The sequence below is a fragment of the Dipodomys spectabilis genome, unplaced genomic scaffold (assembly GCF_019054845.1).
Source record: "Dipodomys spectabilis isolate Male_0828 unplaced genomic scaffold, ASM1905484v1 ptg000082l, whole genome shotgun sequence".
Taxonomy (NCBI): domain Eukaryota; kingdom Metazoa; phylum Chordata; class Mammalia; order Rodentia; family Heteromyidae; genus Dipodomys; species Dipodomys spectabilis.
The window spans coordinates 3,915,820-3,940,666 of NW_024870759.1; the positions used below are offsets into that span (position 1 = coordinate 3,915,820).

The window sequence follows — 24,847 nt, forward strand, 5'->3', positions numbered from 1 at the left end:
TACCTGGTGAATAATCCACCGACCACATCTGCACCTCCTCTTTAACCAACACCTGGGCAACGCTCCCCCGCAAGCAGTGGTATCGCCCGGCAGCTACCAGATAGACGCCTCTTCGCGAGCACGCGCGCGCGCGCCAGCAGCAGGCGGGAAGGCGGAGCCAGATCCTACCAACACCTCATCTCCCCGCCTCTGTGTGGGCCGGGCGTTTGGGCCGGGCCTCAGAGTGCGGGACGGTAACTGCTGGGGCCCTAAGGCAAGCGTCGGTAGGGGAGGGTCAAAGGTAGCGGCGCGAGTTTAAGAACCATGAGTGCCAAGCTCCCGGTCGCTTCAAGCGAAGGCAGCGGCAGCGTAAGCGGTAGCGAAGGCGGCGGTCGCGGCGGCGGTCGTGGCGGCGGCGGTCGCGGCGGCGGCGGCGGTGGTGGAGGCAGTGGTGGCGGCGGCAGCGTCGGCAGCGTCGGCAGCGTCGGCGGCGGTAGTGGTAGCCTCAGCGGCGTCGGTATCGGCGGCAGCAGCGGCGGCGGCGGCCGTCGCGGAAAGCGACGTGAGGGGGAACCCGTTATCAAAATCCAGGGTTCGGCTCCTAAGGTCTCGAGCCCGGCGCCGGCCTCAGGTCTGGCGCCATCACCGGCTTCATCGCCTCTGGCGTCGCCACCACCAGCTGTGGCGTCGCCACCAGTTCTGGCCTCCTCTGCGGCCTCAGTTCCAGCGCCGTCACCGGCTCTAACGCCGCCGCAGCCGCTACAGCCACCGCGGCAGCCGCTGGTGCCATCCGTGGCTCCAGCCATGGCCCTCTCTACGGCCCCGCCTCCTGTCTCCAACGCAGGTGCTACCTCGACTAGCCCTTCCGAGTGGAGCACCCAGTCTCAGTGGCACGCCCCCGCGCACCCACTTTCCAACACCCAGTCAAACGTGTCCAGCCGGGGATTGACTGGGTCCTGGGTCTCTAGTGTGCCCTCTCATTTAAGTAGCGGTTCTGAGCAGGTGGTTGGCCCAGATGCCAAGACTGGCTCCTGGGGCTTCAGCGCCCCAGGCCTTAGCCACCCACCTGCCACTTATGCCTCTACCCCTGACCTTAGCGTGTTCCAGTCATTGGCAGGGGAATCCTTCCAGCCCTTGGAGTCCTCCCGAATTTCAGTACACGGGTCCTCCTTGTCTTCTATTCTTAGCACTCCCCAAGGGACGTTACAAGGCTCTATCCCCTCCTCAGTGGCCAGCACCCCACAAGGGTCAGGCCAAGATCCTACTATCTCTTCGAGGTCCAGCTATCCCTGGGTATTGGTTTCATCAGGATTTCAGGGATCTCCAGATTCTTCCCAACTGTCGGTACCAACACCTCCTACACCCAATAATACTCCCCGAGTGTCATCACAAGACACCACTCCCTATCTGTCCAGCTACCCTTGGATGAGCATACCAGTTTCTTCTGCACCCTATTTTCTTTCTCAACTGTCAGTTCCAGGACCTCCTGCACCCAGTAATTCTCTAACAACAGGAGTAGGGTACTTCATACCCTCACCAGCCAGCTCCCCATCGGGTTCAATACAATTTCCCTTTGTACCCACTAACACCCCTCGAGTGTCTGTAGACGAGCCCACATCATTCTTAGGGACAAGCTTTCCCCGGGTATCTCTAGAAAGATCAGCTCCGCCCCCAGGCGCTCCCCTAGTGTCAGCACAAGGGGCTGCCCCGCCCTCTGGGCCAGGCTCTCCCCGGGTAAGGGTGGAAAGATCGGCTCCGCCCCCAGACTCCCAGCAAGAGTCAGTAGAAAGGTCCGTTCCAACCTTCACATTCGGCACTTGGATACCCACGTCTCTGGAGCATCCCAACCAAAGCATGGCGAACCGGGAGAAGGCGAATCTTACAGGCCACATGTTCGACGTAGTCGTGATTGGAGGCGGTATCTCAGGTTAGTGTGGACCCTAAACCGGTGGTTTAGCTTGAGGGACTCTGGTTAACCCGGATTGGGGAACTTGCAGTGTCTTTGTAGTGTTTGGGGGATCTCATCGGTGCATGCAAGCAAGATTGTAACAGTGGCTGGGGTCCCAGATTCTGCTAAATGGGAAGGAGGGTTAGGTCAGTTTTACTGGTGGTGTGAACTAGGGAAGGGAGGCAAAATAATTTTTACTGCTACTGCTGCTGCTGTTAAAGGAGCATACTTAACTAGTTCTTGTTGTGCAGTTACATTTGGCACTTTATGTGGATTTCCTCAGTGCTCAACAGTCCCAGGATGTGGGTACGAAATTATAAAACCAAGCAACTGAGGAGTTTGAGTAACTCTCCTGACATAAATCACTCAGCTGGGAAGATGCTGAACGATTTTTCTGCCACTTAAGACCCTCCTAGTTCCTGAGGTGGCTGGTTTGCCTCCCGGATTGTACATGCTTTCCCTTGCAGAATATCAGCCTGTGAATTTCTGTTGTATTGAGGTAGTAGGATTAATCTAATTCTGTGCTTCTTTAAATCACTTTTCCTTAGAAAATTGGGTTGATGAAGAACCAAAAGGCTTAATTCTATAGGGAAAATGTAGCTAAAAAAATGGAAAGAGGGAGTGAGCATGTATTTCTAACCTTTGTCATTTTCTTTCAGAACTTGCAGCAAAGTGCAGGGCATTTATTGCCCAAAGGGAATCCTTTTATGAAGCCAAAGCTAAGGGCAAGTCAGGGAGTGTCCTGTTATGTTCTCCTTTTACTAAGAGCTCCAACTGTATACCCTGGTCCTGGCTTGGGTTTGTAACTGACCAAATAAGGGCTACATGAGCCTTTTTAGTATCTTCTAGAAAGTCTCATCAAGATTGATGTACTTAATTACCACTTACATTATCATAATTGGTGAAATGTTTAAAAATTTTAAAATGTATGTGTGTTTCAGTTATAGCTAGAACTCTACACTAACCTGTCCCTTTCCCCAAGAAGTGTTAATAATTTCAAAGATATACTTGCAGGATCTGATTTAGGAAGGTGGAAGATAATAGGCTACTCCCACAGTAATAATTTTTCTGAATATTCCCTTTGAGGAGACTCTGAACATGTTTATGGATTAATTTTTGGAAACAGCTTTGTCTTGCTTGTAAGGGCAAACAGTCCTAAAAACCAGATAAGAGATTGGTGTAAATTATTGCTTTGACAATTCTAGCCAGTGCTAGCAAAAACAAGCCTGTAGTCTGGAGCTTCAGAGAAAAACAGATCCTAGTGGAGAATAAGAAAAAGAATATTCCTCTTGTTTCTCAACAAATATTTGTGACTGCCTGCAATGAAATGGTCTGATGTATTAAAAAAAAAAAAAACTATTCCTTCCAGGCAGCTCTTCTAGAAGTGACATGATAGTTTATCACTAGAAAATAAATATAATGGTAATGTATAGTGTGAATAAGGATTTCTGTCTTTTCCATACAATTCAGAGGTTTATCTGGGATTTTATTTTTGTCCTTTTCTTTGATACAGAGTTTTGTCTTTTGTTTTACATCTGCGTTATCTGCTGTTTCTCCTTTTCCATACCTGATTTCTAATACTTGGTCAATAATAGAAGCTGATTTAGAAGGCAGCTGTTGAACCTCTCGTGCTTTATTCACAATTTTGCTGTCTGTGTCTTCGTGTGTGTGTGTGTGTGTGTGTGTGTGTGTGTGTGTGTGTGTGTGTGTCTGTCTGTCTGTCTGTCTGTCTGTGTCTGTGTCTGTGTGTCTGTGTGTGTCTGTGTGCAGGTCCTGGGGCTTGACTTCAGGGCCTGGGAGTTGTCCCTGATCTTCTTTGCTCAAGGCTAGTGCTCTACCACTTGAGCCACAGTTTCATTTCCTGACTTTTTGGTAGTTAGTTGCTGACAAGAATCTCAAAACTTTCCTGCCCCAGCTGACTTCAAACTGCAGATCCTCAGATCTTAACCTCCTGAGAAGCTAGGATTACAGGTATAAGCCACCAGCTCTTGGGCTTTCTGCCATATTTCTTAGGGACAGCACCCAGATTGTGTAAAACCCCACAAAACTAGTATGTGCCCATAGTCATTATTAATTGTTAATTTTTATTTGAAGGGGATAGAGGAAATTCTTGCATAGTAGGTCACACCCCTATTCCAGAGGCCAGCTTCCAGACCATCAGTGACACTGAGAAAAGCACTTGGCTTCCTCTAAATGCCATCTCTATCATTCAGATCTGAGTGATTTTAATATCCAAACTACTAGAAACATTGTTTTCTGTGATGTTTTCTCAGAGTTTGTAACTAAAATAAAAATAAACTTAGGTCTGCCTCATGTTAGGTCCTATGTGTAGGCTGGGTGTTTCATAAATAATTGAGAGGCATACTTGGAAACTATAGAATATTGTCTTTGTGTTCATACTCCATGGGGAACTTAATTGTCTCAGTGACAGTTTTAAATGCTTTTGGATATTTTCTACAGCTTTTACCAGGCTTGCACATTTCAATGGCACTACCTTCAGTACCTTCAGTATTATTCTTACAATATAACTCCTGAAAGAGTAAATGACACTCAAAATTGATCCAATGGTAGGCATTGTGGACATACCTATTATCCTAGTGCCTGGGAAACTGAGGCAGGAAAATCATATTTGAGATCAACCTTGACTACTTAGTGAGATCATGTCTCAAAAGTTGATTTACATTTAGAGAATTGGAATTATTTTTGCACAAAGAGTAACAGTATCTTGCTAGATCCCCCTTTTGTTATTTTGTTTAAAAGAATATTTTACAACCATTAACCTTTTTTTTCTATCTCCAGCCAATTAAATGATTTTATATACTGTTAGCAGTCAAGAGGGTGTTTCTACAACCCTGCTAATTTTAGGTATTTTTGTTATAGCCAATGCCTGGGTTTTTTTTTGCTTGTCTTGTGTGTGTGTGTATATGTGTGTACATGTGTGCACACGTGTGTGCACATGTGTGCCAGTAGTGGGGCTTGAACTCAGGGCTTTGTGCACTTGCTTGGCTTTTTCTGTTCAAGGCTGATGCTCTACCACTTGAGCCACACATCTACTGCTGTTGGTGGCTTCTTTTTTTAAATTTTCAAATTTTATTTATTTTTATTTTTAATTATTATTGTAAAGATGATATGCAAAGGGGTTACAGTTACATGAGACTGGTAGTGAGTACTGTTGTTTTTGAACCATGTCTCCCCTTTCCTTACTCTCTATTGTTAGTGACTTCTTTAACATATTGTGGCCCTTAGCCATCATCATCTATCTACTATCATATATATATATATATATATTATAAAACTCTTAAAATATGTTTTCTTTGACACTATAAAATACTGAATTTTTATTCTTACATTGATAGTTCCTTTTTTATTCCTTTCATTTAGCTTATGGTTTCTTCTCCCCTCCCCCTTATCCTACTATACCCAGGTTTGAACTCTGGGCCTCACGTTCTTGCTTGGCTTTTTTTCTCATGGTGGTACTCTAACTCTTAACTTCCATTTTTTCCTGATAGTTGCTGGCTCCAAACCTTAATCCTCAGATCACAGCTTTTTGAACCATAGCATTGGCTTTTATAACACCTGGCTGGAGCTTATATTGTTGTGGACATCTAGTTTTGAAATAACCTCATGTTTCTGTTGTTCATCACTTTAGGGTTATTGTCATTCTTTCCCTCTCTCATACTAGGCCTTCAATGTTTCCTTATCTGTAGAAATCTGTAATTTGACTTAGACATCTCTAATTTGAATCCTTCCTCCAAACTCCTGTCTAATACTTTATCTGCTCGTGCATATTTTACACTTAAATACTACAGATTCAGCATGCTTTTCACTCCAGCTTCTCTTCCTCAGTGCTTTGACTTTTATTGCCACCACTATCCTTTCCATCATTTTTGAAACATTTTCTTTCATCTTCCACATATTGCCCCTTATTTATTTTTAATGTGCTGGAGATCTAACACAGGGCCTCATCACTTTATACATCCCTAGTCCTCCTGTACCTTTTAGCGGAGCCTATAGCTCCTGTCTTGAACTAATTCTTTTTCTGCCTCCCTAGTACCACTCTTCTGCCCCCATCCTCAGGACAGACTTATGAAACCTGAAGCCTACCTGGTTATAGCATCTTCCTAGTGACCATACTCTGCAGAAGTGGTCCTGTGTACATTATTCTCCTGGATTTGGTTTACCTTAAATACTTGTTTCATCATGTTTCTTCTATGCTCAAGGCATTCTGGTCTCCTCTTATCAGACTGTCAAGCCCATCCCCACTCTTTACCCTAATTATCTGTTCCTACTTCATTGAAAAACTAGATTACCCACTTTTCCCCAATATGGACTTGAGCTTTAGTCACACTGGGTCTTATTCTAGTGCTACACTATGTTTACTTTGTACCTTCATGCTCTCTCTGGTTTCATCTTTACATGGAAGTGTTTCTTTCCTCTTATCTATCCTATAACGCCTGAGTGAAGATCCTTTCCTTCATCATTGTGACTTCCATTGTTTTCTCTGCTTTGTAGAGCTTGTAATCTTATTTAGCAATTTATGCTTATTTTTTCCTCTTATATTTAAATTTTATTTTTAAGGACAGAGGTCCAGTCATTGCATTTAGATGCTAGGTTTTATGCACAAGTTACCACAAATAGAGCAAATGACAGAAAACCAGTGATGGGAGATTTAGCATTCACCCTTATCTGAGCATTTGTAAAATGGCTCTCTTTAGAGATAGAAATAAGGAAAAGAGAAAAAATCCCACCCTTTTGGGACATTGTATTTCATGAATGTGTTTGGGATTTCAGAGTGTTTGGATCAAAGGGGTTTTAAAAAGCATTATAGTCAATCACCTAAGATTTTAATCCTCCTGACAGTATCTCCTTAGTCTGAGTGCAGCTCTAAACACATCTAGAGAAGATGATTGCTTTATCCCTCTAAGCAACTCATTATTAATAGAGGTAACCCTGGTTCCTGGACTTGTGCAGACTTTTTAGAACCCCTACTATATACTAGGCAGTGGCTAGTTCACAAGAAAGAGAGATATAAAGATGAGTAACACCCTGTAAGGTGCCTTTATTCTCTTGGAAACAGTAATCCAGTGGGAAAATAATTAACACGAATATAGTGAGATAATCATTAATGTTCTGAATGAAAATAAAGTACTGGGACCTTGGGAGAAGCAACAGGATTTTAACCCAACAGTAGAGACCAGAGGAGCACCAATATAATTATAAGGTTCATAAGCTAGACCTTAGCAATACTTAATTTAACCCATATTAGAAGGGCCAGGGGAGGAAAATAGTTGCTTTCTGTCCCCATTGATGCTAGCTACTGAGATGAGTCATTGTGCCATGTCTGCCTATGATTTTCATGCCTGTAAGAACTGTGAATGGTTACCACAGTGAAAACATCTTAATCATAGCACTGGCTTTTATAATTAAATTCCAATGTCATTTAGGAAAAGCTAAATAGTCTGAGTAGTAGAATACCCCCTTGTTTTTGTTCTTGAGCCCAGTTCCATTCCACTAAGAGAAATGAAATTCCTAGTTACCCAGAGGTCAATGGAGATTGACTTTTTTTCTCAGCATCTGAGACAGAAAAACTATTTTTTGCGAGAATAATATTCCAAGTTACAACAATTGAAGGCCCAAGATACCCCAATTTCTATTTTTTTACTGAAATGTATCACATAAGAATCATTTCTGCAATGACCATTTAGAACTTGGCAGCACATCCTATATGGTTTTGCAGTGATTCAGAAAAGCTTCCATTTAACAATAATGGCACTTATTTTTGTTGTCTTAGTTATTTAGATGCTCTGAAGTTCATTGAGAATGAGAATAAATTTTGTCTCTTACAATACTACTTTGCCTCGGCTTTCCATATTTTTATTAAAAATAAACTGGGTTACCTTTACTTGACTGTATAAACCTTTTTTAAAATGACAAGTAAAGAATATAAGAATTGCATTTATTTGAGTTCTGATTTTAAAAATAAAACCTTTATTAAATAGGCTTTTGGGTGGACCTGACATTTAATGGGCAATTTGAGCATGTACTCAATGCTAATTGATTTGAATTTATACATAATCTTCAGCTAATATCAAAAAGGAGTTTTAATGGTAGGTTTAAGTGTCATATTATTCTATGAATCACAGAGACCAATTCTGGAGAAAAATAATGGTAGAAGCTCTTGAATAATATTGGGTCATGTACTCTATGCAATTGTAGCATAGAAATATATTTTAATTTATGAATATTTTTGCAGTGTTTGGATTTAGGTATATCCAGATTTGTATTGGTATACCTATACAACTGAGGTTCTATTGTAGTAGTTTTATATAACATTCAGTTTTACATCATTCAGGTTTTTTTTGGGGGGGGGGTCAGTCATGGGGCTTGAACTCTGGGCCTGGGTGCTGTCCCTCAACTCTTGAGCTCAAGGCTAGTGCTCTACCAGTTGAGTTACAGTGCCACTTCTGGTTTTCTGTTGGTTAATTGGAGATAAGGAGTCTCATGGACTTAACTGCGTGGGCTGGTTATGAACCGTGATCCTCAGATCTTAGCTCCTGACCAGGCGTAAGCCACTAGCACCAGCTTATCATTCAGTTTTATATCACATGTAGTTTTATATCACTCTTGGCTTGTAAAAATTCTCAGTCCTGTAGTTTAGAAAGTGCTATCACCCAGTAAATACTTGTCTAAGGAATATGCCTGCACGTATGAGATGGATAGATTTCCTGGTGATAGGGTTTGGTTATTATTTTCAGTTCAGACAAGTTGATTGGTGAGATTATTCCTCCTGCCTTGCATGTGCTGGTATTGGGGCTAGAACTCAAGAATTTTGGGGGGAGGGGACCTATTTGGCTTGCTCAGTCATGGCTTGTGCTCTAACACTGGAGCTATACCTTCAACCATACCTATTTATTGATTATTTTGGAGGTCATGTTTCATGGACGTTTCTGACCAGCTGGCTTCAAAGTATGACCCTCCAGGTTTGAGCTTCAGCCTTCAGAATAATATAGACATGAGCCACTGGTGTTACCTTTTATTATGACAGATTATATATGTGTATATATATGTTATATATATATATATATGTATGTATCTTTTCATTTTTTAATTTATAAATTGTTTTAGGTAGTTGTACAAAGGAGTCCCACATTCAACAAATAAGTTTATAAGTACAATGCATCTTGATACATGTCACCCCTTTCATCAATCTCCCTCATCTCTTCCAACCTAACCCCTCCCCTCAGTTGCCTTGATTTCATAGGATATACGTTGCATATTTTGACTACATTCTCCTCTTCAATATTATAAATAAAAAAATATATATATTACTAGCAACTTGTGTTTTCCTTCAAATTACCTGTTTGATGCTATATTGTCATCTAGTGTTGTGTATGAGGAAAATGTAAAGTCATTGAGCTGTTGTTTTGTCACATAAAAGGTTGGGTTAAACTATATCTGATGTAGGTCTATATCTTCAGATTTCTTTTTTAGACCAGAACCTCAACTTGTTTTCTTCTATGCTTTATTCTGGAAATGGTTTACATCATCTTTCAAACTGACGTCTTCCACCAAATGAAATCATCACCTGCATCTCTTCTCAGGTTCTCATTCACACCTTCTTTATGGGTTCTCTGATTCTTAAAAGCCTTTTCTAGTTGCTAGGCAAATGTAAACAAAGCTCCACTTATTAATAATATTTAATTGATTGAATAGGTAAAAGTGTCAATAACTTAAAAACCAAATAATAAGCTTTGAGAGTTAAGTACATATTAACCATGTCCAGTGATCACAGAATGTCTTTCTGTAAGAGTTCAAAAGGACAGATACAGAAGCTTAGAGCTATAAACAAATTACCGACTGCCAGAAAAGTTTTAATAACAAAATTTTATCCTGGACTCCTAAAATATTGACTTCCAGGGCAGTATGTTTTTATTACCCACTTCATTGAACTTGCTCTATAGTTTATCCATAGTTCTGCAATAACTTTTAACTATTGCTTACTTTGAAGCTTGGTGATAAATCTAGTAACTTGCTTGACAGTAGTTTATACATGAGACTATTACGTGGACTGTTTTTGCTCTGTGAATGTTTAAATTAAAAATATGAGGCATTCTATTAGGTATAATCATATTCAAGTGACAAACATATGTTTAAAAATAGCAAATTTAGAGTAATATGTAGAAATTTAATAGTTTTGATCTGGTTTTGGGCCATATATCCTTTTGAAAATTTGGTGAAAGCTATTTGACCTTTTCACTACAAAAACACATATTTTTTCCCACGAACTTTCCTCCCCTGCACCAGGCTAACATCCAGTATTGTGGAAACCTCTTCAGTGTCACAGTCCCTGTGGTGTAATTTGGGCAGATTACTGGGCAGATTACAGATGCAGTTTTTAAAAAAATACTAAAGATTTGTTCCATCACTAAATGTTAGTAGTGATCAATTTGTGAATAGAGCATGGCAAAAATAGTCAAAACATTCAGGCTGAAAACCTACATTTTGTGTCTTAAGTCTATGATAAAGAGAATCTATCACCTTGACAATAAAATTTAAAATAAAAAAGAAAATAGACTTGGCTTCTAAGCATGTCTTTTTTTTTTTTTTTTTGCTGGTCATGGACCTGAACTCTGGGCCTAGGCGCTGTCCCTCAGCTCTTCAGCTCAAGGCGAGCACTTGACCGCTTGAGCCCACACCTCTACTTCTGGCTTTTTCTGTTTACGTGGTGCTGAGGAATTGAACCCAGGGCCTCATGCATGCGAGGCAAGAGCTCTATCACTGAGCCACCTTCCCAGCCCCTAAGTGTAAGTCTTAACACATGACAAAGCTAACCTAAAGCCATATCATTAAAAATACAACTTATATAATAATATATATAGTCTAATGTAATATATAGATTAGCCAATTAAAAAAAAGAGAGAACAGGGCTGGGAAGGTGGCTCAGTGGTAGGGCGCTTGCATTGCATGCCTGAGGCCTGGGTTCAATTTCTCAGCACTGCATAAGCAAAAAGAAAAAAAAAGCCAGAAGTGGCACTGTGGCTCAACTCAAGTGGTAGAGCGCTAGTCTTGAGCTGAAGAGCTGAGGGACAGCGCCCAGGCCCAGAGTTCAGGCCCCATTACCGGACTCCCTTCCCCCCCCCCCCCCCCCCCGAAAAAAAGAGAGAACAGTGTAACCTGATGTGTTTGTAAAGAAAAAAATGGAGGAGAAATCATCAATGAAGGCAGTGAAAAGAAGGCTATGGTTGTGTGATTATGTTAGTAGTTTACCAGGACTGATATTTAGAGATTTTTAATATTGAAATGAAGTTGTTAATATTAAATATACATTTATGATTTAATACACATTTGTAATAGCTTATAAAGATAATTAGCCATTGGAGGCATTAGACAAAATTCAGGCAGCATTGAAGAGGGAAGTTTTGATCACAGGGTATTTTCTAGTATTTTTTAGTTTATCTATTTTTTTTTTTGTCGGTCATAAGGCCTGAACTCTGGGCCAGGGCGCTGTCCCTCAGCTCTTCAGCTCAAGGCGAGCACTCTACCACTTGAGCCACAGCGCCACTTCGGGTTTTCTGAGTGGTTTTTTGGAGATAAGAGTCTCATGCACTTCCTTGCCAGAGCTGGCTTTGAACCACGGTCCTCAGATCTCAGCCTCCTGAATAGCAAGGATTACAGGCATGAGCCACTGACTCACGGCCTTCTAGTTTATACAGTTGTCTGCCCAGTGAGGTATGTGAGATATAGGAACTGTCTGTATGGCAGGGGATCTACCTGTAAGCCTGAAATACTGTTGGTACAGATTGAGCACCTCCGATCTGGATATGCCAAACTCAAAATCTGGAGAGAAAAAAATCATATCAAAATGATGCTACACGTGGAATTTTCCATGTGTAACTTCCTGTGACAGGTTGCAGTATAAAAAAGCACATGCACTTAATATAATTTTTTCCAAGTCTTTCCATTTCCTAACAAATGGGGCAATGCCATTCTTTCTGATGGAGGCATAGAATTCCATTGTGTATATATACCACATTTTCTTGATCCATTCATCTACTGAGGGGCATCTGGGTTGGTTCCATATCTTAGCTATGGTAAATAATGCTGCAATAAACATAGTTGTGCTGGTAGCTTTAGTGGGTCTTGTTTGTGAACATTTGGGTAAATGCCCAAAAGTGGGATTGCTGGGTCATAGGGGAGCTCTATGTGGAGTCTTTTGAGGAACCTCCATACTGCTTTCCAAAGTGGTTGAACAAGTTTACACTCCCACCAACAATGCAGTAAGGTTCCCTTCTGTCCACATCCCCTCCAGCATCTGTTGTTATTAGAGTTCTTGATTATAGCCATTCTAACTGAGGTGAGGTGGCATCTCAATGTTGTTTTGATTTGCATTTCTTTTATGGCTAGAGAGGTTGAGCATTTCCTCATGTGTCTATTGGCCATCCTTCTTTCCTCTTCAGAGAAGTTTCTTTAAGAAAGAATGACATTGCCCCATTTGTTAGGAAATGGAAAGACTTGGACAAAATTATATTAAGTGAAGTAAGCCAGGCCCAAAGAAATATAGGTCCCATGGTTTCCCTTATTTGCAATAACTAGTATATGTCTGAGCAAGCAGAAAAGGTCAGATAAGTTGATGTTAGGGAAATGAACCCTAAGATATGTATTCAAATGTTTTTTTCTTTCATGTGATTGTTTCTAACACATTTATAAGATTATTTCTTTGTTGCTTTGTATGTCCCTCCCCCTGCTTTCACTGTATTTGATGTTGGTATAATTTGTGGAGGGGAAGGGAAAAAACAAATCGTTTGAATAGGGATACAGGTGGACCCATTGCAACAATGAGATGTACAAGTTGTTATGTTGAAAATGAACTTTACAACTTTGGTGGGGGGGGGGGGAGGAGGATTGGGTGGGGGGGTGGGGGAAGGATGGGAAGGGATGGAAAGGGGAAACAAAGGAGGAGGCTTGATAAAAAATGTACTCATTATCTTGCCTATGTAATTGTAACCCCTCTGTACAGTATTTTCACAATAAAAAATAAAAATTAAAAGAAAAAAACACATGCACAGAAAGTATAAAAGCACCTTAAGGCTGTCTGTATAAAGTACATATGAACATATAAAAATATTTTGTTTTGCCTGGGGCTTGAACCCTAGTCCTAGGTGCCGTCTATGAGCTTTGTGCTCAAGGCTAGCATTCTATCACTTGAGCCACAGCTCCACTTCTGATATGTATATGAAATATGCATGAACATAAATGAGTTGTATGTTTAGATTTGGGTCTCATGCCCAAGATAACTCTTTATTAACAAAATTATTTTTTTTAATTTTTGGCCAGTCATGGGGCTTGAAATTAGGGCCTGCGTGCTCTCCTGAGCTTTTCACTGAAGGGTAGTACTGTACAACTTTGAGTCACAGCTCCACTTCCAGTATTTTAGTGGCTAATTGGAGATAAGTGTCTCATAAACTTTCCTGAAGGGGCTGACTTTGAACTGTGACACTCAGATCTCATCCTCCTGATTAGGTAGCTAGGATTTCAGGCTTGATCCACCGGGGCCCAGCAAGATATCCTATTGTATATATGCAAATATGACAAACATCTGAAAATTTACAAAATCTGGAATCATTGGATAAGGGGTATGCAATTTATACTCAAGGTTGGTTCAGAGGTCCATTAGGGGCACAGAGAAGGGGAAGTTAATTATACCTGAAAGAAATGACAAGGAAAGGATTTGATGGAGGAAGTCATGCTGGACTAAAGTGGCATGGATTTTAGATTTTAGATAAATTTTGAAATATAATGGAGACGACCTTTCAAGTGACCATTTCCAAATCAAATTAGTTAAGTGCGAGTGGTGGCTTAAGTTGAAAATGTTTTTCTTATGGACTCACATTCATTCATTCAATATTTGTCTACTGTATGCTTATTATGTGCTTCAAGTAAAATCTGTTTTTTTTTTTTTGCTCTGTATTAATGCTTTGGAAACAGTACCTTGAAAGCTTTAGTGTAAGCTGATGTTTGACTGTCCTTTGCATTGTCCTTGGAATGTTCAGTCCAAGAGTCCAAATGTGCAGTTATGTAACAATTATGTTTTCTAGGGACCTTACTAAATAGTAAAGAATTAACTTAAAAGAGGCTATTATGTAATGTACTACACCCAATTCTTGGGTGGCAATGAAAGTTAAAGTCATAGAAAAATGTCATTTTAGGAATGATTGAAGCAGTAGAACATAAGCTATGGAAACACAAAAGCTTTTTGCTACCATACTCTAAACTTGTGCTGTAGGCATTGTTCACTGAGTTTTTATTGTAAATGTTTGAGCAATCTGTATGAGATGAAACCAGCGTATCAAAGTCTGAGTTTTTTGTTGTTGTTTACTTGTTTTTTTGCTGCTATGGGAGTTTGAACTGAGAGCTCATTTGCTCAGCTGGTGCTTTGTCACTTGAGCCACACCTCCAGCCCAACTCTTTGCCTGTTATTTTGGAGATAGAGTTTCATGGACTTTCCTGCCTAGGCTGACTTCTAACTACAATCCTCCAGATATCAACCTTCTAAGTAGGTAGGATAACAGGTATGAATCACTGGCATGTAGCCCAAGTGTTTTGAAGTTTAGTTTTTATGGAAGAATGATAGGGGGTAGAGGAATTGAGAGTTTAACACATCTTTTTTGCCACAGGACTTCTTAAGTTCTTTAATATGCGGTGTTCTCTGGGAATTTCTCCCAGAAGGAAAAAGAATATAATGTATCTCAACTCTTATGAATGTGATGCCTTTCACTTAGAGTTTCTTCTTGAGGATTAATGTCTAGTAAAACAGGAACTATGGCTTTAAAATATATCATAACCTATTGTGCATAATCTGAGGATGACTCTGTGCAATGCCGGTGATACAGTTTAAGTTTCATTGAAAGAACTGGGCAAATGATAAATTAAGAGGTAATTACATTCCCTAACTTAGGTGAACTCTGTTTATTTAAAGTGAAGATGAATGCTGAAAAATAATCAAATAAATTAGGACTGTCTAGACACCAGTCTGTTGAATACAAGGCAAATTAAAGTTAATTGTTAGCATATTTCTGTTTATCCTTTGAAACAGCCCTATTGTTTTACCTTATAGAACTTGAAGAGATTATGAGATTTGGCCTTTTCAAAAGCAGTGAATAATTTCTCTGAAAGGAAGCAAAAAAACAGATGGATATAGATATAGACAGAAAGACAGATATACACATACATAGGAATGGTTGTATATATTAGGAAGAAATATGTTTGTATGGTAATATTCTGTTTTCCTTTGCCAACAAGTACAGTACTGGTTTAAAAACCAGAAAATGTAGAATCTGCCAAAGTTAAAACGGCCTAACGCCCTGTCCTCGTAAAAGCAAAGACAATAGCATTAGAAACTTCCCTATTGCCCTCATATGAACATAAGAACAAAGCATTCTTTTCTTAGTATGTGATCTTTCCATTTGTTGCAACAAGATTTTGACACATGCAATGTAGTGGGCTGTATTGTAGGAAAGCAAAGATGTTTAATGTAATTTTGTTATCAAGAAGTTTATAACAAGCTGGTAATGATAGCACACAATGTGTACTCCCAGCACCTGGGAGGCAGAGGCAGGGTATCAAAAATTCTAAGCCAGGTTGGGCAACATAGCAAGTTCAAGGCCAGACTAGAAAACATAGTAAGACCTGTATAAAAAGAAAGTTCTAGACTGGTGCCGGTGGCTCACGCCTTTAATCCTAGCTACTCAGGAGGCTAGGATCTGGGATCACAGTTCAAAGCCAGCCCGGGCAGGAAAAGTCCGTGAGACTCGTATCTCCAATAAACCACTCAGAAAAGTGGAAGTAGCGCTGTGGCTCAAGTGGTAGAGCACTAGCTTTGAGCTGAAGAGCTGAGGGTCAGCACCCAGACCCTGAGTTCAAGCCCCACAACCGACAAAAAAAACCCCAAACATAACTCTGGCTATTTCCAGTTTAGTAAGTGGCATTATATTTTACTCAGTTATTCAAGCAAAAAAATCTTACAGCCGTTCTTGCTAGGCTACAATTGTAGCCTTACACTTGCTAGGCTGGTGCTCTATTAGTGAGTCATGACTCGTTTCTTTTTGTTGTATACCACAGCCATTAAAATGACTAATTTTGATATTATCCTGAACAATGTAAGGTACTCTTCCATTGAGATCCTTGTAGTCTGGATCACCTTCTCACTCACTGCCTTCTAGCTGTACAAGCCACATTGCCCTGTTAGGACATCAGCCTTGTTTTCATCTTCTCCTGATATCTGAATAGCTCACTTTCTGACTTCCTTAAAATTTCTGCTTTAATGTCACCCTGGAGATGCTTTAATGATAACCCTATCAAAAAAGCAATCCTTGTCACTATTCATCACTCTCCCCTTACTCTGATTTATTTTCATAGCACTTAATAGTTCCTTAATATTTTATAACACAATATTTCTTTCTTTTTTTGCCTCCCCAGTAGAATTTAAATTTCACATGATAACTTTGTATCATATCTGTGAATGTGCTTAGGATCTACATTATTTACTGACTGGATGAAGAAATGAATTGAGCTAGATTTATTTTCTGCATAAACTTTTACTTGTGAAGGTATAAAAGTAAATAGTTGGTAGTACTTGAGGTGTAATGTTAAATAAGATTGGTAATGATGTGAGTTACTGCCTCTTTTCTCACTTTAATGATGCTATGCTTTTATCATTAAACAAAGCTAGTCACTCCAAAAGTCCTGGATGCCAACCCAAATCCCTCCAGGCAAGCTAGCTTAAATGATTCCATTAGTACCTGTTGTGATTGTTGCCTGTACTGGGGCTTAAATTCAGGGCTTCTAGCTCTTACTTGATTTTTTTTACTCAAGGCTTGAACTTTATCACGTAAACCAGCCTCTACTTCTGGTTTTTGCTGGTTAATTGGAGAGGAGCCACGTAGACATTTCTGCCCTAAGTGGCTTCAAACTGGGGTCCTCAGATCTCAGCCTACTGAGTAGCTACAATTGTAGGCAAGAGTCTTTATCACCTTTTGTATGCTATCATAGTGAGTAGCACATCTTGAATTTTTTATTTTACTGAACATCCCTGATAAATCCTGTGTATATCCCAAGTAGGTATTTAGCCATACCTTTTGTAAAGTGCTGAGTTAGTTAATTCAAGACCAGGGAAGTATTGCTTAAGATAGAACCTGAGCCAGGCAGTGTGGAGCTAAGGCAGGACTGTGAGTTTGAAACCAACCTAGTATACATAAACAGTGTCCTGTGTTTAAAAATGATGAGGAAGAGAGAGACAGACAGACAGACAGACAGAAGCAGACAGGCAAGAGACAGAGAAAATAAGGAAAGAACAAAACCTGAATTTACAGAGGAATGATCAACATTACCTAGTATAGCATAAAGGAGTTTAAGGATTGAAGCAAAATTATGAGCATTACGATAAAAGGTGACCTTCAGGGTTACTTTTGTTAAAGATATTACTAAATACCAAGTTGTGCTATGTGGTTAGAATTGCATCCAATGCCATTTCTGTGGGAATAATAGCCATTCCAGGAAATTCGGCATTCCTGCAAAATCTATGGAAACATAGTATGCATGAGCAGTGGCTTTCAGAAGGCATGAGCAGTGGCTTTCAAGAGCTGGAGCTTGGTTTGAGGTTGCCACGGCAACACTGCTGCTAGCTGCATACAATCTCTCACCCAGGCTTTCCTCATTTAATGACCAATGTTGTCAATGAGGTTTGCTTGTAGTAGACTTGCTTTGACAAAAAAAGCAGAATAAAAAACAAAACAAAAAAATCTCTATCAAATTTATTCCATTTTGGTTTCTGTAAAGCTCAGATGTTTGGAGAGACAGCAAGAGAAGAATCATATTGTTTAAAACTCATTATTGTCATTTAAAATATGGCACCACAATTTAAGGATTTGTCTCACCTATGAGCCTCTATTTTCCTGTTTTCAGATTGTTTGCATTTTCAAAGCGATCAGATGTCCTTATATTTTCTCTATGTTTTTCTCCTGTAGTCACTTTTTTTTTTTTTTTATTTCAGTACTCTTTGTATTGTAAGTTTATCTGATTTGGAGAAGGGAAGGGGAAACAGAAATGGTGAAAAAAGGACAAAGGATGAAGCAATGCAACAGCAATACTCAAAAGACACTATGTTGGAAATAAACTTTACAACTTGTAGGGGAGGGGAGTCAGGGCGGTGGAAAGGGAAAGCAGGAGAAAATGAGGAAGGGGGTAACATTGTTCGACAAAAAATTTATTCATTCCTTTACTTATGTAACTGTAACCCTTCTGTAATCACCTTTACAATAAAAAATTTTAAAAAGAAAACCACAGGACACTTGGAGTATCCTGAGTTTTTTTTCCCTCCTAATGTTTTTTATTTGCCATGGCTTGAGAGAAGAGTTCTAAGTGGGCCAGTGTTCATTTAGACTGCTTTCTCCAAAAGCACAGATAGAAGAATCACAGACTTTTGACAGTATAACACTTTTTTAAAAAGCATAACCTAAAAGCAAAATCAAAAGTATGATCTGATAGATACCTTTTCAAGATGACCCTTGTGCTTCAATATCCCAACAAATATCATTCATATTTGCTGATTTAATACATTTAGTACATAGCCTGGGTTTTATTTCCAGCAATCCCTCCAAATAATAAAACAACTTTAAACCCCAACATAATAATTATGTTTAGCCTGAAATCACATTGGTAATCTGAAATGGCAGTGTGTATATATCATGGAAATACAAATGCTTCTAAACAGCTGTTTCCTTCCCACTGTTAGTTAATGATTTACTAGTATATCTGTATCAATCTCTTTCCTTATCTTGGAAGATTGGGACATCAAGCATTTTACTCTTGATTCCATATGCTCATTAAAGTATAGAAAATGAAAGAAAGGAAGAATTATGCTTTACAATACTCATAGTTTGGCTTAGCAAGCTATATTACTTGGGACAAAATGAAATAAAAGCTTTAGTATAAAATTATTTATATAATGTGAAAATTGTAAAATGTGACTATGTAATCATTTTTAAGTTCCTTTTTTGAGATAGGATCTTGTTATGTAGTTCATGGTAGCCTCAAACTTACAGTCATTTCTCAGCTTCCCGTGTGCTGGTGTTTTAGGCTGGGCTATAAAATCAACTTTTATATTGGTAACATTTTATTTGATGGCTTTCCTTCATACTTAGGAATCTTTTCTAACAATTTTGTCCTATTTATTTTCAAATGCTAAGTATTTTCAAAGATTGAACATAAGCCCCTAAACTAATTTGTGAGCTTGATCATTGAGATATAATTTTTTCTATAATTGGAGTTTGTAGTGACAAGGAAAAATTAATATGCATAATGATACACAAAATAAGGTACAAAACAATTAAAGAGTACAACCTAAGAATTACCTCTTCAAATAGGCATCATTGTTTTTTTTCCATTCAAATCCACAGCAACAATTGCATGAAAAAAGCTTTTCTACATGTATAGTGTTTGCCTGTGATTTATTTGTAACCTATTGTGTTTTTTTAACCTTGCAGTTATCATGAAAATTTCTTATCCATGTCTTGTTCATAATAAACAAGAAAAGTGAAACATTAGCACCCATTTAGTCAGCAACTTAGAAGAAAAATATGCTTTGTATATATAGTCACTCCTTAGTAGCTGAAGATACTAGGACACCAGAACCTATAGATGTTCAAATTCTTACATAAAATGGTATAAAATTTACATAGAATCCATGCAATCTATCCATATTTAAATCACATTTAGATGATTTGTAATACCTAATACATTGTAAATAACATGTAAGTAGTTATACTGTTTAAGGGATAATGACAAGAAAAAAGTATGTACATGATTAGTACAGATTTTTTTTTTTTCAGAGTCTGAAAGTATTTTTTGGACTGTAGTTGATTGAATCTGAGGATGCAGAACCCATGGATACAAAGGGCTGTCTCAAGTAGATTTTCTTAAAATAACTTAATTCTTCCCCTTCAAATTCTAAGACTAATAATTCCAATTTATACTTAGGACCACAGGGCTTTTACTCATCTCATTGTTCTTATACTTGCAGATTCTTTTTTTGTGCAAACTGGGACTTGAACTCAAGTAATGAGTACTGTCTCTGAGCTTTTTTCCTCAAGGCTAGGGTTCTACCACTCTGCTTCTGGCTCTTTGGTATTTAATTGGAGATAAGAGTCTCATGGACTTTCCTGTCCAGGATTGGCTTTTCAAACAGTCCTTACATTTCAGCCTCCTGAGTAGCTAGAACTACAAGTGTGAGCCACTGGAGCCTGGCACATTTGTATTTTTACCCAAGCAAAAAAATCCCACTTCTTTGCTTCTTCCTATACATACAATCTCAAGATGATAGGTCTAATGCTAGCACTAAATAAATCATTATTGAAACAGTGTTTGCAATTCTTTGTCTTTAGGATATAAATAATTAAACTGACAAATTATTGGGTTTAAAAATCACTGGTAATAGCTCCTTTCCTCAACCACTTGGACATGTATCTAGGTAATATTTGTATGTAGTTCCTACCTTTTGGTAGCTTACAATGTAGTGAGGGAAACAATTTCTAAGAAGCATATCCTTTAGATATAAATCATAGGAGGTCATAATATGAAATTTTTAAGTGGAAGAAAAAGCATAGATATATGAGGACTAGTGTAAGCAGTGAAAATTTGCCGATAAACACATGCTTCTGTTTATATAATTAACATTATTTTTTTGCAGTGCTTGCTACACAAGTACTCTAACACTGAATTACATCCCCATTCCTATTTGTACCACTGAATGTCTGTGAGAGGAGCTCATAAAATTCTTTAAATATTTATTTCCAGAAAACACAAATACATATTTTAATAGTAATTTTATTTAAATCAACCTGAAATACAAGATAATTAAATTAGTCCATCAGGATCCCTTATAACAGATGATATTGGTGACTCAGTGTAGGTAGGATCTTTTTAGAAAAACAAAATCAGTGGATCATGTGCAATGCATTCATTTTATAGATAGACTTGGTCAAATCTTGGATATCTAGTATATAGATGTTAATATTTCTTTCCTTCTTTCTTTTTTTAGGATTGGCCGCTGCTAAACTCTTGTCTAAATATGATATTAATGTTTTGGTTTTGGAAGCCCGGGATAGAGTTGGAGGAAGAACATATACTGTGAGGGTGAGTGATTTTAATACATATAACTTTGCTCAAAACTGCAAGTGGGGCTGACCATTTGAGAAAACAAGAGTATGTTCAGTTTCTTTAAGAAAGTATGTTTGTTATATCCAGGGCTTTGAATATGGTTTTACTTTATAAAGGGTAAGCAATGGTATTTGGCTTTGAAGGAAACTAAATTGAAAACAGGCAGGTTAGTGTATCACTTGAGCCACACCCTTAGCTGTTTTTGATTTAGTTATTTTTCAGGTATGGTCTTGAGTTTTTGTCTAGACTAGCCTGGATTGTGATTCTCAGATTTATGACTGCCTCAAAGCTAAGATCACAGGCACATACCACCAAGCCCATCTTAGTTGTTGAGAATAGGGGTCTCCAAAACTGCCAAACTGTCAAACTGTGATCCTACTGATCTCTGCCTTCTAAGATTACAGGTATGTACCATCCCACCCAACTGGTTCTATTTTTGATGTTGGCAACACCTGGATGGCTGGGGACCTCATTTCCCTCATATATGGAATCAGAACTATCTTTTGCTCAGGACTGTTTTTTAAGTTTACCTTAGTTATATAAGGATAGGGGCTTTGTGACATTCTAATACATGTATGCAGTGTATTCCAATCAATCTTACTTTCCTTGGTCGTTTGTCTGAAATATATGTCTTCATTTTGGAGATAACTATTAAGATTCCCTTAGCCCATACTTGTTTTTAATCTCTAAAACTTTTTGCTTATTAAATTGAAGCATCAGTCATGTTGCAGATTTTCATTAAGAACAAGTTATATAAAGGAAATGAGAATTCCACGATGCTTGTCCTAATCTATACTAATAGCCTAGGCTGTCCAGCTAGGTTACATTGTTTGAATATGTCAGCACCAGACAAAAACTATTAGTGTATATACAGCATAGTATTATAAACTTCTTAGGTATACAAGAAAGGAGCCTCAGAAATTCATAGAAATGAATGCTTAGCATTTATAGTCTAATGACTAGGAAAAGAAGGTGTTTTTGTTTTTGTTTTGTTTTTTGGTCTTGGATCTTGAGTGCTGTCTCTGAGCTCTGAACTACAGTGCCACTTCTGGTTTTCTGGCAATTAACCAGAGTCTCACAGACTTCCCTACCTGGCTGGCTTTGAACTGTTATCCTGAGATCTCAGCCTCCTAATAAGCTAGGATTACAGGCATGAGCCACCAGTGCCCAGCAAAAGAAGGTTTTAAGAAGGGACAAAAGTTATAGTTCAAACAGGATTTTTGAATCAAATATTGTGAGAAATGCTTCAGATAACATCCGTTTGGATAATTTTTGGAGGAGCTGCCGTAAAACTACTTTGGATCTTAATATACCAAAAATGTCAAGGTTGGAGGTGTTTCCCAGTTGGTAGAGTGCTAGCCAATGAGCAAAAGCAGCAAGTACCGAGTTTGAATCCTGGTCTCGGACCTAAAAAAAGAAAGGAAAGAAAAGAAATAACCAAAATATCAAATTTGGTACTGTTACCTGATACCTGTTCAGTAAAATTTAGCAGGTCCAAACCTGCCAATTTTCCCTGATGTGAGAACCATCATTCTTCAGAATCTAATTAATAAAGTTGAAATGCTCAAAGGGCAAGCACAAGATTATTCTAATGTGTTTCCTAATATAATTCCATGTTTGCAGCATCTTCAGGGGCTAATGAGATCTAAATTAAGGCCCTAAAGACAAGAGTACAGCATACCAGAACACAGTATTGTATTGTACTTTCAGTGTCTTACTGTGGAACCCAAGGGACCACATTTAGAATGTTTCTCCTTCATAAAGAAATGCTCTGTAAAATGCCTCAACCATTTCACTCTTTCATTTAGTATTATTTACTTTAGAGTGTCAATGTTCTAAAGACATCATGCTTGGAAATGCCAAAGAGTCCTTAAAGCCGAGAAGTTAATAGAGTACTAGCTCTAGTTTTGTTCTTCAATGTTAAAATGGGTGTTGGATACTAGAGAAATTTTAGAGGACAGCATAGATGGTTAAAAGAGAACATGGATAACTTGATGTGCTCTCCAGTAGCCTTTCATCTCCAATTCTCTTTCCTGGCTCCCTTTATTCTAGGCACATTTGCTCCTTTGCTATTGAATATACTAGGTTCTCTCTGCCTCAGCCTTTGTACTGGCATTTCCTTCCGTGAGGGTACACTCCTTTTCTGGAAATAACAGATTGGTAAATTGTACTAAAAATATAGAAAAATTATATGTGTGCACATGTAAGATACACACACACACCACACACACACACACACACACACACACACACACACACACACACACACACACACACACACACACACACACACACACACAAACTTTCAAAGCATCAGAGAGCCAGAGACCTAACAAATAGGATTGCCTAGGTATGTAGGGGTGGCAGTAGGGGTGAGATTACTTACTACTGAAGAAGCCGCTGGGAGCCTGAGCAGTGCTTTTGTTTTTGTGCCTGTCCCGGGGCTTGAATTCAGGCTCTGAGCATGGTCCCTGAGCTTTTTGGTTCAAGGCTAGTTCTCTACCACTTGAGCCACAGATCTATTTCTGGCTTTTGGAAGTTTATTGGAGGTAAGCATCTCATTGATTTTTCATCCTAGACTGGCTTTGAACCATGATTGTCAGATCTCAGCCTCCTGATTGGCTAGGATTGTTGGTGTAAGCCACTAGTGCCTGATGTGAACAGTACTTTTGATAGTCTTGCAAAGCTAGAGCCCAGAAGTGGGGGGGGGGGGCGGTGAAGCATAGGGGGGTGTTGGTCAACTTCTTACTTTGGTTGTACTGCAACCAGGACTAATGGTAAACTGCAGTAGGACTAGGTCACATATGTAATTCAGCCCAGCTTAGAGTCATCTCATACTTTAAAAAAGAGGTTTCATGTAACTCCACCAATGGCTGGGTATGGTAGCACATACAGGTTAATCCTAGCTGCAGCGGAAGCTCAATGGTTGGGCATAGTGGCACAAACTCGTTGAAAATAACCAGTGCAAAAAGAGGATAGAAATGTGGTTCAAATGGGAGATTACTTGCCCGGCAAGTGTGAGACCCTGAGTTCAAACTCTAGTACCACCAAATAAATAAATAAATACGCATACATCCACACATATGTATACATACATTATATATCATTACCACCAAATAAATATATAATATTATAATTTGATGATCAAATCATTATGTTAATGAAAAGATATGAAAAGTGGAAAACTGCTTTCAAAAGAGGGTAAGAAAACAATTTTAGCTTATGAGAATTTGCATGTTTATAAAAAATTAGTAGGTATATGAATCTTGTTAACTTGTTTTTGTCAGTTGTGGGGCCTGAACTCAGCCTGAGCGCTGTCTCTCAGCTCTTCAACTCAAGGCTAGTGCTCTACCACTTGAACCACAGTGCCACTTGTGTCTTTTTTCTGCTTATGTGGTGCTGAGGAATCAAACCCAGGGCCTTATGCATGCAAGGCAAGCACTCTATCACTGAGCCACCTTCCCAGCCCATCTTGTTAACTTTTTAGTATTCTTATGATGCATTCTTCCCTGGAAGTTTTAAAAAATGTAATCATAAGCTCATCAATGTGAGTTGATTTAAATTTTTATCCAGTGGCAATCAGGGAATCAAGCCTAATAAATCTCTGGTGTCTCTTCTAGCAAAAGCACACATAATAACTTAAGTGTTTTGTAAAGAATATACTGCAGTGTGCTTTCATCTTTATGGATCACCAGTAGCTCTACAAAT

The 24,847-nt window shown here is 39.0% G+C and overlaps 1 protein-coding gene across 1 annotated transcript in view; it reads left to right on the forward strand.

Annotated features, from left to right (window-relative positions):
- Positions 1-593: 593 nt before the first annotated feature.
- The window catches only part of LOC122110911 (amine oxidase [flavin-containing] A), a 62,168-nt gene continuing 37,914 nt past the window's right edge, over positions 594-24,847 (forward strand). The window contains exons 1-2 of the mRNA XM_042683632.1: positions 594-1,906; positions 21,021-21,115. Coding sequence (XP_042539566.1) covers positions 784-1,906; positions 21,021-21,115 — 1,218 coding nt within the window. The 5' untranslated portion in view covers positions 594-783. The remainder of the gene's footprint in view (positions 1,907-21,020; positions 21,116-24,847) is intronic.